Source organism: Pipistrellus kuhlii, unplaced genomic scaffold (genome assembly GCF_014108245.1).
Source record: "Pipistrellus kuhlii isolate mPipKuh1 unplaced genomic scaffold, mPipKuh1.p scaffold_m20_p_13, whole genome shotgun sequence".
Classification (NCBI taxonomy): domain Eukaryota; kingdom Metazoa; phylum Chordata; class Mammalia; order Chiroptera; family Vespertilionidae; genus Pipistrellus; species Pipistrellus kuhlii.
This window is the reverse complement of record NW_023425438.1, coordinates 7110764-7126142: the sequence shown is the minus strand read 5'-3', so window position 1 is coordinate 7126142 and position 15379 is coordinate 7110764. Positions and strand designations below refer to the sequence as shown.

At 35.4% G+C, this 15379-nt stretch overlaps 1 protein-coding gene across 2 annotated transcripts in view; it reads right to left on the bottom strand.

Annotated features, from left to right (window-relative positions):
• Positions 1–15379, bottom strand: part of PRKD3 (protein kinase D3) — a 44368-nt gene that overhangs the window by 14154 nt on the left and 14835 nt on the right. For both annotated transcript variants that reach the window (XM_036434745.2, XM_036434746.2), the window contains 7 exons: positions 14520–14712; positions 10810–10887; positions 9405–9588; positions 7681–7804; positions 5239–5316; positions 3787–4063; positions 613–665 (listed from right to left, as the gene is read on the bottom strand). In XM_036434745.2, coding sequence (XP_036290638.1) covers positions 613–665; positions 3787–4063; positions 5239–5316; positions 7681–7804; positions 9405–9588; positions 10810–10887; positions 14520–14712 — 987 coding nt within the window. The remainder of the gene's footprint in view (positions 1–612; positions 666–3786; positions 4064–5238; positions 5317–7680; positions 7805–9404; positions 9589–10809; positions 10888–14519; positions 14713–15379) is intronic.

Sequence of the window (15379 nt, the reverse complement as noted above, 5' to 3'; positions counted from 1 at the left end):
AAGGAAAGTCTGTAACTCAAAAATCCACTCCTCAACTTATCCCTGCCCTCCCTCCCATTTCCTTCCTTCCTTCTTCTTTTTTAAAAAAAATAATGGTGGTAGTTGTCAGAAAATTCTTTGGGGTGTGGCACTCTCCAATGCTACTGCTCTTCAGTCAAGGTCACCCTCTGTTGGGTATGTACTGCAGTCCCATGATGTTAGCCACTCGATCTTGTTTAGTGTTATATTCCTAGCCAGTGCCTGTCTCATGGTAGTCAGTCTAATAATTTATAGTCTCCTAGGCCTCAATTTTCTTGTTGGTAAAGTGGGAATAACATCTATCTCACTAAATTTCTGAGTAAATTAAATGCAGATATATACAAAGTGTCAAGATTTCCATTGCCTAATACATAAAAACCTGTGCAGCTGACCTTGAACAATGTGGGGATGAGGGATGCCAACCCCCATGCAGTCAAAAATCAACATATGACCTTTGACTTCCCCGAATCTTAACTATTCTTGGCCCTTTGCATTCAACCAACTACAGAACAAAAATACTGTTTTCACTCTGCAATTGGTTGAATCCATGGATGTGAAATCTGAGAATAAGAAAAACAGGTAATTTTTACTTACCACATTTTCCTGGATCTGACAATTAGATACGGAGATACTAGTAGACAAATCTTCTGTAAAATATAAGAATAATGCATGAGAAAAGAACAAAACAGTATATGACTTAACAATATTGATATTTACAAATATGTGAATGCCTACAGTATATTAAATTTAAACCACTAGCTAACTTTCAGTTAATATAATGTAATTACATTAGTTAAAAAGATATATATATACACATGCAACACTAATCCAGGAAGAGGAAACTGGTTCAGCACTGTGGCTCGAAGGGTGTCTGCGTGAGTACGGTCCCTTTGGTAGGTGGGGTCCGTTGGCCTGGCCTTCAGGGATCAGGCCAAAACCGGCTCTCCGTCATCCCCCGAGGGGTCCCGGAGTGCTAGAGGGCACTCTGCAAAGTTGCTGTGGTACAAGGTGTGGAACACAAATGCAAGTGTGCAGTAAACCAGATTTGGGGTCGACAGTGCCCCAGCAAAAACATGACCCACGGCCAAAGGTGGAATCACATGGCCCCTACATGAAATTGGGCTCCTTCCTCTCTGGTTTCAGGGTGTGTCACCCAAGAACTGCTGCTGCCAAGTCACTGCAGCTCAGCAGCTCCTGTGTTGAGCGTCTGCCCCCTGGTGGTCAGTGCATAGCTACTGGCCGGACAGTTGGAGGCTTAGCATATTAGTCTTTTATATATAGAGAGAGTAATATAGGTGCCCCTTCCCCCAATCTCTTCTCAAACCAATAAATATACACCAAACTATTAATAATAGTTTTCTGAGGTGGAGGATTGGGAATGGGGAGATGTTTTATGTGTGTAGGGAGTATTTTATAGTTTTATATATTTCTACAAAGTTTAAATGTTTGTATCACTTTGAGAATAAAAATAAGAAATTAACAAGAAAAACAGAGAGGGAAACATGGAAAGTAAGGGGACCAGATATGAAACATCTAAATCTTTGGAGACAACTCAAAGAAACAAGATATAAATTTTACTTAATAATCGCAAATATAAAAATATAAAACTTCATTAACAAGGAAATGTAAATAAACTATAAATAAAAGTAAGTAACATGACTGTCAAAAACTCCATTTTCGTCAACTAAAAAGTATTTCAGCTTGAGTGTCAACCTATGAAAGAGGGGGTCAGGGTTCTATTTCCTGTCAGGGCACAGGCCCAGGTTTGCGAGCTAGATCCCAGTAGGGGGCATGCAACATCTCTCATCACTGATGTTCTCTCTCTCTCTCTCTCTCTCTCTCTCTCTCTCTCTTTTTCTCTCTCTCCCCTTCTTTTCCTCTCTGAAAGCAATAAAAATATTAAAAAAATATTTCAAATGTTGAATATTAATGAAACAAAAAAAGTACAGCATCCGCAAAATAAATGTGCCTCAAACTTGCTTTTCAGTAATCCGTTTCCCAGTTTAAGTCAGTATGTATTTTGTTTCAAAGGCCTCCACTATGTAACTCCATCCAGTTTTAATTTCTATTGCTTCCCAGGAGAACTCTGCTCCAGATAAGAAACAGCCACAGCAGCAGCCACACAGTAATATGTCACTAATGTGTCAGAAACTGCTAAGTGCATGAAGAGCACTTATTTATTCCCACTTCAGAGAAATGTAGAGGCCAAGATCACATAGCTAGTAAGTGGCAGAATTGGAGTTTTGTTGTCACTTTTAACCTTTCCCCAATTCTGCTTTTAGGAACTCTTAACCCTAGGGCACATGTGTCAAACACAAGGCCCGAGGGCCAAATCCGTCCCGCCAGGCCTTGCAATGTGGCCCGCACCGCGCTGTCATCACTGCACTCGCTGCGTTTCCATCACAATGACAGTTTATGACTGTTCAGTAAACCATTCGGCCCGCGATTTAGGCTGGATTTTAGATTTTGGCCCCTTCTCTGATTGAGTTCGACACCCCTACCCTAGGGGGTTTACCCATGTTTGGGCTTGAGAAGGTTCCCTAAATGCAATTATAACAACATTTGTGTGCATGTACCTATATTATACTGGGGGAAAGGTTCATGATTTTCATTCAAATATATTACTCTATCCAAAATCCCTCCAATCTTAAGGAGCACTGTGAATATACATCTATTCACCTTCTAATAATCAATAGTAGACACCAAACATGTTCATGAACTTACCCTTGTCCCTTTGATCACACTTTCTACTCAACTAGAGAACACTACCTTGTTCACCTCTGCCATTTAGCCCTGCCTACCCTAAGATCCAAGCTCAAGGTCCAAATCAGGTTTTTCTACCATAAAATCTCTACTTACTCTTCCATTCCACATTTGAGTTCCTCAAGGAATGCATTACTCATTTTTGCACTCTACAGCTCTATGTACTGTCTAACACTTGTGGACATGTCTTATCTCCTTAAATAGCTTTAAAATTTTCTGTTTGTTTTTTTTTTTATATTCTAGCTCAGGGCCTATCATAATGCCAAGAATAGCTACACAAAATACAGCTGATCTGAAATAAAAACTTAATTTAGAAACAGGTTGATATGTTTCAACTTAAATATATCGTATTTCTCTAATAAATGAATTATGTTTCCCCATAAATAGCATAGTGCCAATGGAGGGAAAGTGCCATAATAATATGGCTTTCTGATTGTTCACTTAAACCTTTATCAAAATTTGTTGGTGCAAAGGACATGCTTCAATAAATTTTTAATATTTCTGCATGTGTTAATTCAGTTAAAAGAAATACAGCATTTCTGACTTCACAAATTTCATGAGTGCGATGTGAACCATAACCCTTTAAAGCCTGCTATATCCCACCATGAAGCAAAACACTAATACCAGTAGTTAATCAATGAGAATTCATGGATGCTAAACACTTCTGTGTATCTTATAGGTTCTTCTTCATTTAATACTGACAACCCTAAAAAGAAGGTACTATTATAGAGAGGTACAGTATTTGTCTAAGACCACATAGCAAGGTAGCCAAGCCAGGATTTAAATGCAGGAAGACTGACCCGAGAATCTAGCTCTAGGGGACTGTATGTATACACTATAACCAGCACAACTGTACAAAGAGTTAACTAATGGTATTGGTTATGCCAGATAAAGCTTAAAATAAGCATTAAAATATATACAGAAAGCATGATCACACAACAAAATACTTAAGAACCAAAATGGGGAGGAGGTTAGGGGGAAGCCATCAACAAGCTTATTGCTTACTGTGATCTTTCCCTTGCCCCGGAGAAGTGCAAATACTGGCTTGAGGGGTGACGGGCATGAGAGCCTGGCGAATTGCTTTTTCCCAGCTCTGTGCTACATCAAGTCCGATTCCAGTGGCAGCAAGAACAGGATTGTGGGAGCTGTCCCCGCTGTTCTCACCAACAAAGTACACCATAGTATCAGTGATGATTTCAAAACAGTGTGGGTTGCTGCCTTGTGAAATGTTTGTGAAATCTTGTGGCGAAGATATGCGTAGAATTTCTGAAAGTGGAATTTCCTGAAGTAAAAAATTAAGCATTAGAAAATACAAAACTTCTTTTTCTATTTTTAGTACAATAAACAATCTAGTACAATAAACAATCCAATATGCATTTATAATAAATGCTTTAAGATGAACACAAGTATATGGCCCATGGAACACAAAGTCAAGTCTTATGATAGTATCTTCCTTAAATGATCTGCATGTCCAGTGAGGCCAGAGGCAAAAACATGCAGTATCACTACCAGTGATTCAGGCCTATTGCAAGTCATTAGAATCTAAGGAAAGAGAGAAGACAGGAAGCCAACAGCCACTATATTCAATACTTCCCAATTGTCATTAAATTAACTCAACAACTACTTCTCTACCGGCTGCTGTCTGCAAAATGCAGGGTGGGGCAAAATTAGATTTACAGTTGTTCATATGGAAAATAATACAATAATTAATATTATAAGAATAAATTCTGTTTCACGTACTCAAAACCGTAAACCTATTTTTTGCCACCCCCACCTTATCCCCAAAAGGAGTACCAAGCAGAAGTAAGAGCAGCAAATTCGAATGTCAGTATACGTTGCTTAAACACTCCATTTGGTTCTGTCCATTCTGTAACAATCATTTATATTTAGTCCACTTTATAAGGCAAAAAAGTTATTAACCCCCCCCAACTAACTTTTAAGTCAATTATTTCTACTCTTCCTTACTGATACAATCGCCACACTTACAATCTTTTTATTGTCAGTCAGTGACATGGCAAAATGTGGAACAAACCTAGGAAAGAATACTATACAAAGTGTATGAAGAGACAAAAGAAGCATTTGGGAATTGGGACCTCAGGTAAAGTGGAAGGAGAGAAACCCCGACTCAATACCATGCTGGCCTGTTCTGGACAGGCCACGATCATGTGAGTTTCTAAACAGTTTAATCTGTCATAGGACCAGAAGTAAAGCAGCAGCAACATGACAGGAAAACCAACAACAGACACCACAACAGAAAGACACACTTTGGCAGGAGAACTGTTGTGGGGGTGACATGGACAGGTGGGGGACAGGCACTTCAACAAGGAACTTCCATAAACTAGACTAGGCAAAGTCAGGAAAGGAATATTCCAATATAACAACTAATGAGTATTATTTAGATATATTTGGAAAACATAATCTTTTAATGTACATATTTTTAAAATGTAGAATCTTTACCTTATAATACTTTGATCCAGATTCATTTTGAAACAATGTGAGACATTTGCTGTCAAGTCTCCAATAATGCCTCTTTCTCTATAAAATAAATATAAAAATGTGAAGTTCAAAAATAATAATTCCTCCAAAGCACTTTTCCTTTCATTCCTATTCGTACATTTGTATTATTTAATAGGTTTAAAATTCGTGAGGTTCAACATTCTGAAAACATATAAAAGATGTATAGTAAAACCTTGGTAAAATGAACTAATTCAGACAAGGAGTATCTGGTAAAGCCAAAAAGCCCATTATATAATAAAGTAGTTTTACCAAATGCGTATGTTAAAAAAATTGACAAATTTGTTTATCTGTTTTTACTTATGTAGTCATGTTTGTGTAATTAAAATTAAGTATGTATAAAAAGTTTAATTTCACATAAAAGTTTTATGAATGTATAACTGTAATTTAAAATTTATACTGAAGAGGTTTGTAAATGCATGCATTCATCAGTCGCCTTGAGTATACAAATGTACAGTTGGGGCATGGCTTATTGCACATGGGAACATAGGCTGGCACATATTAAAACTGCTGCAGAAAGTCACGCCACAGGACAACAGAACCAATTACCACATGCAATGTGGAGTGATCACATGCTAATCATTTGCTGGAACACCTTTTACGAGTGGCGACTCTTGGATTTAAATATGTAGACTATCGTTGTAGATATGTAATATATATTTACGTTGGTGAAATTGATAGTGTTTTTTTCCAATATGTGGCCTATTCAACTAAAATTTGTTTAAAATAACAGTGAATAAATAACAAGAAATATAACCTGTTAATTTAACTGCATGCAAATCTTAGTTAAAAGCATTTTAAAATTAATAGGGAGTTATTTTCACAAATGACATATGGACTGGAAATTATGTCCGTTAAATCCAAAGTCTGTTAAATTGAGGTTTACTCTATCATGAAAAGCATACTCCTACCATCGCTCATATACTGTTCCTACCCTTATGTGTATGCAGCAATGTTACCAGGCTTTGGAAATCCTTTTAGAGAATGCTATGCATGCACACACAAATACGTGTGCATTACACACGCAGACATGTAATTTACCTATCGGCTACATTTCTAAAGATTGGCTTGCTGGGTCATGAGGTAAGAGCACATGTAATTTTGCTAAACATTTGATCCAATTTAAAGGCTAATCAGCAACATGAGTGCCTGTTCACTCACATCTTCACAAGTGCAGTATGTTACGAAACCTTTTGATTTTTGCTAAACTGATATCAATAGAAACTGGCATTCATTGAAATTTTAAATTGTCCCTTAGATTGAGCTCTTATGTTTAAGAGAAACTTGTATTTCCTGGTCTTTGAATTCTGTTCACTGGCTTTTCACTTAGGAATACGTATTTAGGGTTCCTCCATGCTTTTCATGGCATGGTAGCTCACTACTTTTTCAGGCTGTGTACTAGTATTTCATTGTCTGGATGAACCACAGTTTACTTATCATTCACCTACTGAAGATCACTTGATTGCTTCCAAGTTTTGACAATTATAAGTGAAGGTACTATAAACACCCATATGCAGGTTTTTATACGGACATAAATTTTCATCTTAAGTGGCTGTAACATTTTGCACTCCAATCAACAATGAATGGAAGTGCCTGTTGCTCTCTATCTGGGGTGGGGAACATACAAAGCTCACCAAATCATTTAGACTGGCCCTGTCAAGGCATTAGGAGTGAGTTAAGTATTTCACCAAATACAGCAGGCTAATTTTTAAGTAGATAATTCTGTATGGCCTGCAAATGATGTTATAGATATCCAAATGGCCCTTGGCAGAAAAATGGTTCCCAACCCTGCTTTATATCCTTTCCAGCATTTGGTATTGTCAGTGTTCTAGATTTTAACCATTCTACTAGGTGTATAGTAGGATCTTGCTATTTTAATTTTAATTTTCCTGATGACATATAATGTAGAGGATTTTTTTCATGGGCTTATTTTCCATCTGTGTACCTTCGTTGGTGAGGTATATGTGAATGCCCCGTGCTCATTTTTTAATCGTGTTTTCTGTCTCTTGAGTTTTAAGAGTTTTTTGCATATTCTGGAGAATATGTGTTTATCATATATCTCTTTTGCAAATATTTTCTTCTAGTTTGTGGCTTGTCTTTCCCTTCTCCTGATATTGTCTTTCATAGAGAAGTTTTTAATTGTAATGAATCAGCTTATCCATTATTTCTTGCGTAGGTTATACATTTGGTGTTCGTTGCAAGGAGTTATTCTTTAGACCCTTCTGAATCTTTACTGCTCCACCAGTTTGTAAGACAGTACATTAAGCATTCTGCCTTTTAAAAATTCTTTACAAGTATCTATCTCATTCTCATTTTGATTTAAAAATGCACAAAATAAAGCACATAAAGTTGCACTTCCATATTTAAATGCCTGTGATTACTGACCAAGGTGTCCCTGCTGGTGTAATGGACCATCCATCCTTCTTTCACCATCGTGCTGCTCTTCCTCTTTGTATGCTTGATGGATTGTACGACCCTCATTAGCGGAATATTATTGCTTGTTGATGGACTAAAAAACATTTAATATTTATGATAAATATTGGTTATTTCAATGTTTAAAAGTCATGTACATAAGCAAATCCTTTTTAAAGATAATAAGGCAAACAATGGCTTAAGAGGAAAATGAGTGTATCCTCTCAGGCTGATACACAGTGGATCTATAAAAGACTATGATAACACTGTAAGTCCTCATTATTTGTGATATTTTCCAGAGATTGCAAAACATTGAGAACAAGGAACAGAGCAGAAAGAATCCTCTCTAATTAGAAGATCTGGAGCTTGGGAGATGGTCCCATTTGGGATTGCTGTTGAGAAAGCTTCCAGCCCTAGGTAACATGATGTTATTAAATTCACAACCAGGCAAAAGACAAGCATACCAATACTCAAATTCTCATGGTTCAAAGGTCAAATTGCATTGTTCATGTTGTTAGTACTACTTCTAGTAGAAGAGACTGGAAAGAAAATTATTTAAAGATATTAAGAAAACAAATAATGTAATGAGTCAAATTGGATAACACTGAAACATAGGCCAGCTTTAGTGTGGCTGGAGAAAAAGAGCAATTTTGGGGGGGTGTATATATAAAAAACACTGTTTCTGAATTTGAGTCTCAAAGAGTTGAAAAATACTTTCTCTTAAAATTATGAAATATTCATGCTTAGGAAAATAAGTTCTCTCAATAGTCTCTAAATTGGGTAAATAAGTTTTAGTTAAAGATTACGGTAAGACCTGTAATTTAAGGAGAAGCCAAACTGAGTAAATGACAACTCTGCCGTGTGAGATTGATAAATGACCCATCCTTTTCTTTAAATGCCTCTCTGTTGCCTATGAAAAATAAAACCTGCCAAAGCGGTAATATTCTACTAGGAAGTAGTACATCCTTATAGGGCTGTATATACAAAATACTGAATTCTGTTAACAGAGGAGATATTTATGAGGTTTATAATCAAAAGGCATTTTTACAAAGTGCCAAAAGTCAGATTAATGCGGCAGTAAGAAAACTACCCCCAAACTCGTTACTAACATTTTTGTGTAACAGTCTCAGGCATGTATTCTTACCATGTTTCTAACAGCGGCAATCTACGTGCATGAAGGCTGTGAAACTGGTTGCTTTAACTCAGGGGTGGGCAACCTTTTTTCTGCCAATGGCCATTTGGACATTTATAACATCATTCAAGGGCCATACAAGATTGTCAACATAAAAATTAGCCTGCTCTAAATGGCCACACATTTAATTAACTCACCCTGAATGCCTTGGCAGAGCCAAACCAAATGATGTTGCAGGCCTTATACTGCCCTCGGGCCAGATATTCCCCATCCCTGCTAACCTGGTGGTTTAATGTTAGTGCTTTGTGAGTGCTGCTCCACATTTAAATAAAGCATTTTTGTCTTTAAGAAATCAGAATTCTCCTATCTTTCTATCTTGAGTGGATGGCAAAAGTAATTTAACTTATGTCAGAAATACTGTAGTGCATGTAAAAGAATTAGCCACAATTTAATTAGAGTTTAAATTACATTTTTAGTCCACATAAAGAGATTAAGTGGAAAAGTGGAGCTCCGATTTTCTTCATTAACAGGCCTCCTGGACCCACCCTGGCTAAACGTGTCTTACCTGATTGTCTTCACAGCTTCTTCATCTCTTTCCACATCGAGATCAGATGGATCCAGGAAAAACATTTTATCTTCTGGGGGAGATGGTTCTTCCGTGTCGTCCAAACCCCTACTACCATCACTGTTCATGTCACTGCTGTCAATATCCATTGGTATATCTGACTCTGTTCCCAGACTGGAAGGTTCTGGCAAAAATTTAAATGAATTAGTTTTACACTAATGGGATATCAATACATCCAAACAGAAACAGTATATTAAATGTGGGGGGAAAGTTTTAAAGTTCTTTAAATAATCAGTAAACATTTGAAAGATGCTCAAATTCACCTTTCAAATGTTTACTGATTACTTAATCAAATAACTCATTAGTACACAGATAAACATATATTAAAATAAATATAAATAGTACTTCATATCCATTTGACGACAGTAGTAAAATGAGAAAAATACATGAAAAGATTTCAGTAATGTAGAAAAATAAGAAAATTGATCATGCTCTGTCGATGTTTTAAACAGCAAGCATAGAAAACATGCCTTAAGAAAAAATGTTAAACTCTTAAGGAGCTGTATAATTTCATCCCTTCTGCTTTTCCTCCTACAAAACTACTTACATTCAATTTTTACCAGTCATGGGAATATTAAAGAAAAGTTATGCTGAAAGTGTAGTCATTACTCTTTCCTTCCAAAAATGATAATCACTTTATTAATAGTCTTAAAAGGAGAGGGGAAAAAAGGCAAAAAGGGGAAATGTTTAGCTAATGATTACTTGATGGAGAAAAGAGACAGTGAGGCTGTACAATATGTTCTAATAACTATGGACTAAGAAGCCAGACCATATGGATTCAAATCCCAACTCTACCACTGATTGACTGTATTTCATGGACAAATTATTTAATATCTTTGTGACTAAGTTAACTCATCTGTAAATATTTAACATCAAAGGGATGTTCTTAAGTTTAAATTTCAATATTTGTAAAGAGCTTAGAACAGTACCCGGCGCACAATAAGCAGTGAATAAATATTAGAACTATGAAACAGTTCTAGGGATAACAACAGGGTGTTCTTTTGTGTGTGTGTGTGTGTGTGTGTGTGTGTGTGTGTGTGTGTGTTTTAACAACAGGGTTTTAAAGTAAGTCTTTTTTTATCTAAAGATGAAATGAGATATGCAGCACTATTAGCTATAATAGACTCTAAAGTTGTAGGTAGTTAAAGGAAAGATGGGAAGATATAATTACTAATAAAAGTATACCATTACTGATCTCTGAATCTTGCTTGCTTATTAAATCAGAAAAAGAAGTCAAAGTTAAAAACAGACTAAAATATGCAAATATAACCATATACAAAGATAATAAACAAAAGAATTATGGCCTTTCCTAATCTTTTATAAAAATTAAGAAAAAGAATTTTACCTCCATTGAAAGTAACCTCTCCAAGGCAGTCTCTTGGCACTTTTGATGCACAGCGTTTATGGCAGTTGAATTTGCAATCTAAAATAACAATATTCAGCTTAATTTATGTAAAAAGTTAGGTAATATCAGATATGACTCAAGACTTTCTTTAAATCACTCACAGAGGATTAGAAATGACAATGCTGAATCAATGAAGTTTTCCTCTACTAAGAACTAAGGTCTTGGACTATAGGTCTAGTTTCAAATTCTGAGGCCAACTCTCGAACAATTTAACTCCTTGGGGCTTAGTTTCTTTATCTGTAAAATAAAGTTAAAATGCTGGCAAGTCCATGTTTCCTTCCCTTACCTCACATTCCTTTCCAATACACGTTAGTCCTTACTTTCAATTTCTAATTATTAGTCCTAGTGCATATGCAGAAAAGAGACTAAGATTTCACAACCAGTTATTAGAAATGAGTGCACATACAACCTTGTAAGGAAGAACTGAGCTTCTCATGTACGAGGTCTCCCACATACACATAATGTTTCTTTAGCCTGTAAGAACTTCAGTTGATAGCATTGCAGATTACTGTGAGGTACAAGCGGTTCAATACTACTCTGTAACACAGTGGTTCTCAAACTGCGATCCCAGACCAACAACACAAGCATCATTTGAGAACTTGCTAGAAATGCAAACTCTTGGGTCCCACTCCAGACTACATCAGCAGCTCTGGGAGTGGGGGCTGAGAGGTGTTTTAATAACTTCTTTAGGGCCGAAACCGGTTTGGCTCAATGGATAGAGCGTAGGCTTGGGGACTGAAAGGTCCCGGGTTCGATTCTGGTCAAGGGCATGTACCTTGGTTGTGGGCATATCCCCAGTAGGGGGTGTGCAAGAGATCGATGACTCTCTCTCATAGATGTTTCTAACTCTCTATCCCTCTCTCTCTTCCTCTCTGTACAAAATCAATAAAATATATATTAAAAAAAATAAATAAATAACTTCTTTAGGTGACACTAAAATTGAAACCCACTGTTCTAACTACTTTATAACACTACCCTAGAATACATCTATCAGCAATAACTGGGTTAAAAAAAAATAATTTCAAGTCCTGACTTAAAAGAAAAAGTGCCATGAAAATAATAATTTGGTGGATAATAACATTTTCATCATATTACACTGTCTTTTTAAATGAGAGGCCCTGAGAAAAATTTCATACATATTAATATCTTGCATATATCTTAAATAATAATTCATTTTTTATCTCATAAGTTTGCAAATTGTAAAAAATAACAAGGTTTCCTTTTGAAAATGTAAAGCCAAACTGGTAGCCCATCTATAGCAAGTGATGTAGGTACTAATGGCAGGCATTTTTTTCTCTCTGTATCCCTATACGTTTTATTAATTTGTTTATGCTTATATTTTACTAGAAGCTTGGTGCACGAAATTCGTACACTGGAGGGAGGGGGGTTCCCTCAGCACAGCCTGCATTCTCTTGCAGTCTGGGAGCCTGTGGGGGATGCCTGTCTGAGTGCTTAGGCTCGCACCCCAAAGGGATTGGGCCTAAGCTGGCAGGCAAACATTCTTAGTGCAGCTTTGGAGGCAAGAGAGGCTTCTGTCTCAGCTGCTGTGCTCACCATCCATGAGCCTGGCTTCTGGCTGAGACGCTCCCCCTGTGGGAGCACACTGACCCCTGGAGGTCAGTGCACGTCATAGCAACCAGTCGTTCCACCGTTTGGTCGCTTTGCATATTAGCCTTTTATTATATAGATTATTATATAGAATATGCTCTAAAGTTGCCTTGCCGTTTTAATATATAAAGTAAAAAAATTAAAAGAAGTGAATAAATGAATACTGTTCTTGGAATTGTATTTTTTTCCTCAAGTAATCCAGCATAAATGTTTTATATTTTCTTAGCTTGAATAATGAATGAAAACGATAACTATATTACTTTTTAAGCATCTTAATTCATATTATAAAAATAGTATTATAAAAATACTAGGTGCTGGCAAGTGTGGCTCAGTTGGTTGAGCATTGTTGGTGCACCAAAGGTTCTTGTCTTCGATTCTTAGTCAGAGCACATACCTAGGTTTTGGGTTTGATCCCCAATTGGGGTGTGTACAGGAGGCAACCAATCAATGTTTCTCTCTCAAATCGATGTTTCTCTCTCTCTCTCCGTCTCCCTTCCTCTCTCTAAACTCAATGAAAAAAGAACATATCCTTGGGTAAGGACGAAAATAAATAATAAAAAAATATAAGAACCACTAAAGTAAATTTTGGTGGTTTTTGATTGATAATCAAAATAATTAGAAATATAACCTACTACTTTCTGAAACAATATAATCACAAACATTATTCTTTTAGAGCTCTGAGAAGTTAAATTAATAATCTAGTGGCAGAGTTAACTGGTTATTTCAAAGTTCATTAATCTACATATTTATTTCAGTTCCTCTATAAAATATTGGTTTTAGAATGTTTCTGTTCTGCTGAGCAGAACAGCACTATTTTCTCCCTTTTCTAAGATTATCTGCTGGCTAGAATTTGTACATCTGTTATTAATGTTCTTTCCCAAAACATTCCTCAGTGGCTGCTTGCCAACACACTCTAGTGTTGATATTCTAAAGTATTAACATATATTAAATTATATTCAAAACTAAGCTGTTGAAATAAAATTTCAACATGTAATTATGCCTGCTTGATGCTTGTTAAATACTTGACAACAATTATACAACCTGTTCTCTATTTGATGCTCTCCTATGCTGTCCCATTGTTACCAAGAAAATCTTTCTTTTCTTATATATTTGTTAAATTTATATACAATTATTTGTGTACTGTAAACAGGATTTATTATTGCAAAGATCTCAAACATAATGTTTATTTAGATAAAACTGATTTAATTTCACAAATACTTTTATTATATAAAAAAAGTATGGTATCAAGAACCGTTAAAATAGTCACATGAAAAATAAGTACATAAGATTTTAGAAAGATTACTTGTTGTATCCTGGCTTAATGACTAATAACACATTCAAACTATTTTGGTTTTCACAGTATTATACAGCATTGCTGAGAGAGATGACATTTTTAAAAAAGATAAAATAATTTTAGAAAATATAAAAACATATAACTCTACAGGAAAAATTATTTTATTTTCCTATTAAAAACCTAGTTCATTTACAGATGTTTTTGGAATACTATGATAGTGTTTTGGATTAGTATCCAAATATGGTAGCTCCTATTATAAGTGGCTCCTACTATATTCCACCTATTTCAGGAATGACAGTTTTTGTACAATTTTCCTAATTACATAATTAATAAAAAATAACAACTCTTGTAATGTGTGTGTATGAATATTTAATGGAAAAAGGAAATCATTACTTTACATCTTAGGTAGTTATCTGTTTTTGGAATTAGAAAGACTTAATTAAGCTTAAATATCAGCTTACCTGCTTACTAACTGTTCTATATTTGCAAGTGTTAAGCAGCCATAGTTCAGAGATCCAAATACTAATTTTTCTGTTTATATACTAATTTTTCTTTAGCACAGTTCCTGGTACATAGTACATATATTTCAGATAGTAGTAGTAGTTTTTAACCTGTGTATCTTCTTTCTTTTTTAAGATAACAACTACAAGATCAATTTCTTTGTTTAATGCTTCTAAATATAAGTATTGTAAACCTGTATTTGCTAATACAGATACGAATTTTACTGAAGAAGAACATCCAGTCCTACCTTTGCACTGCATCCCCTGGCGGAAGAGTCCTTTCAGTAGCCGCTTGCAGTACTGACAGATCGTGGGGCGGGTGTAAGAGTGAACGGCAAACGTGTGCGGGACCTTCACTCTGCACATCACCATCTTCTCCATCCAGATGGGGCGACCGCTCCAAGAAGGAATTCTCTTACTTGGTTCTTGGTGAACATGTGACTAAAACATAAGTAATTTCCATACATATAAGTCAATATTAAAAAAATATATTAAGAGCTCGGTTTGACCACAAAAGTCATTTTTTTAAACAACACAGCCCAAACTCAAAAATGTGGATCTCAGCAGTTTGCTTTGGAAGCTTAACTGGCCAACTCTTGAAGGAGAAAAAGAGCAAAATTTCTTTGCTATTTATGATTTTTAAAAAAAGGGTGTTTTCATTCTCACATGCACAGATTCACTGGTTAGCTATTATTTGCCAAGTACACATGGCATTTTTCAAATAAAACACAAAAGCCTTGAAGTCAATTTATAACAGATGTTCAAATCCCTCCAAAAATCTTACCAAGGAATTAATCATGGGAAAAGAAAAAACAAACAAAACATATATATATATATATATATATAAAATAATAAATAAAAAGAAAAATAAATAAATAAAAAGAAAATCAAATAAATACAGAAAGTGTTATTGATATTCATGTTAAATAACTGAACACAATGTCTGAAAACATTTCAAAACGAATTACTTTTTCAAATTTATTTTAATACTAAAATATGTGTGTAAAAATTTCAGTTTAATTAATGATGATATACATAATGGCAGATATAAAACTAATTAAAACAACTTTACCTCCAGTAATTATGTTTTATGAAGATCCTTGATATT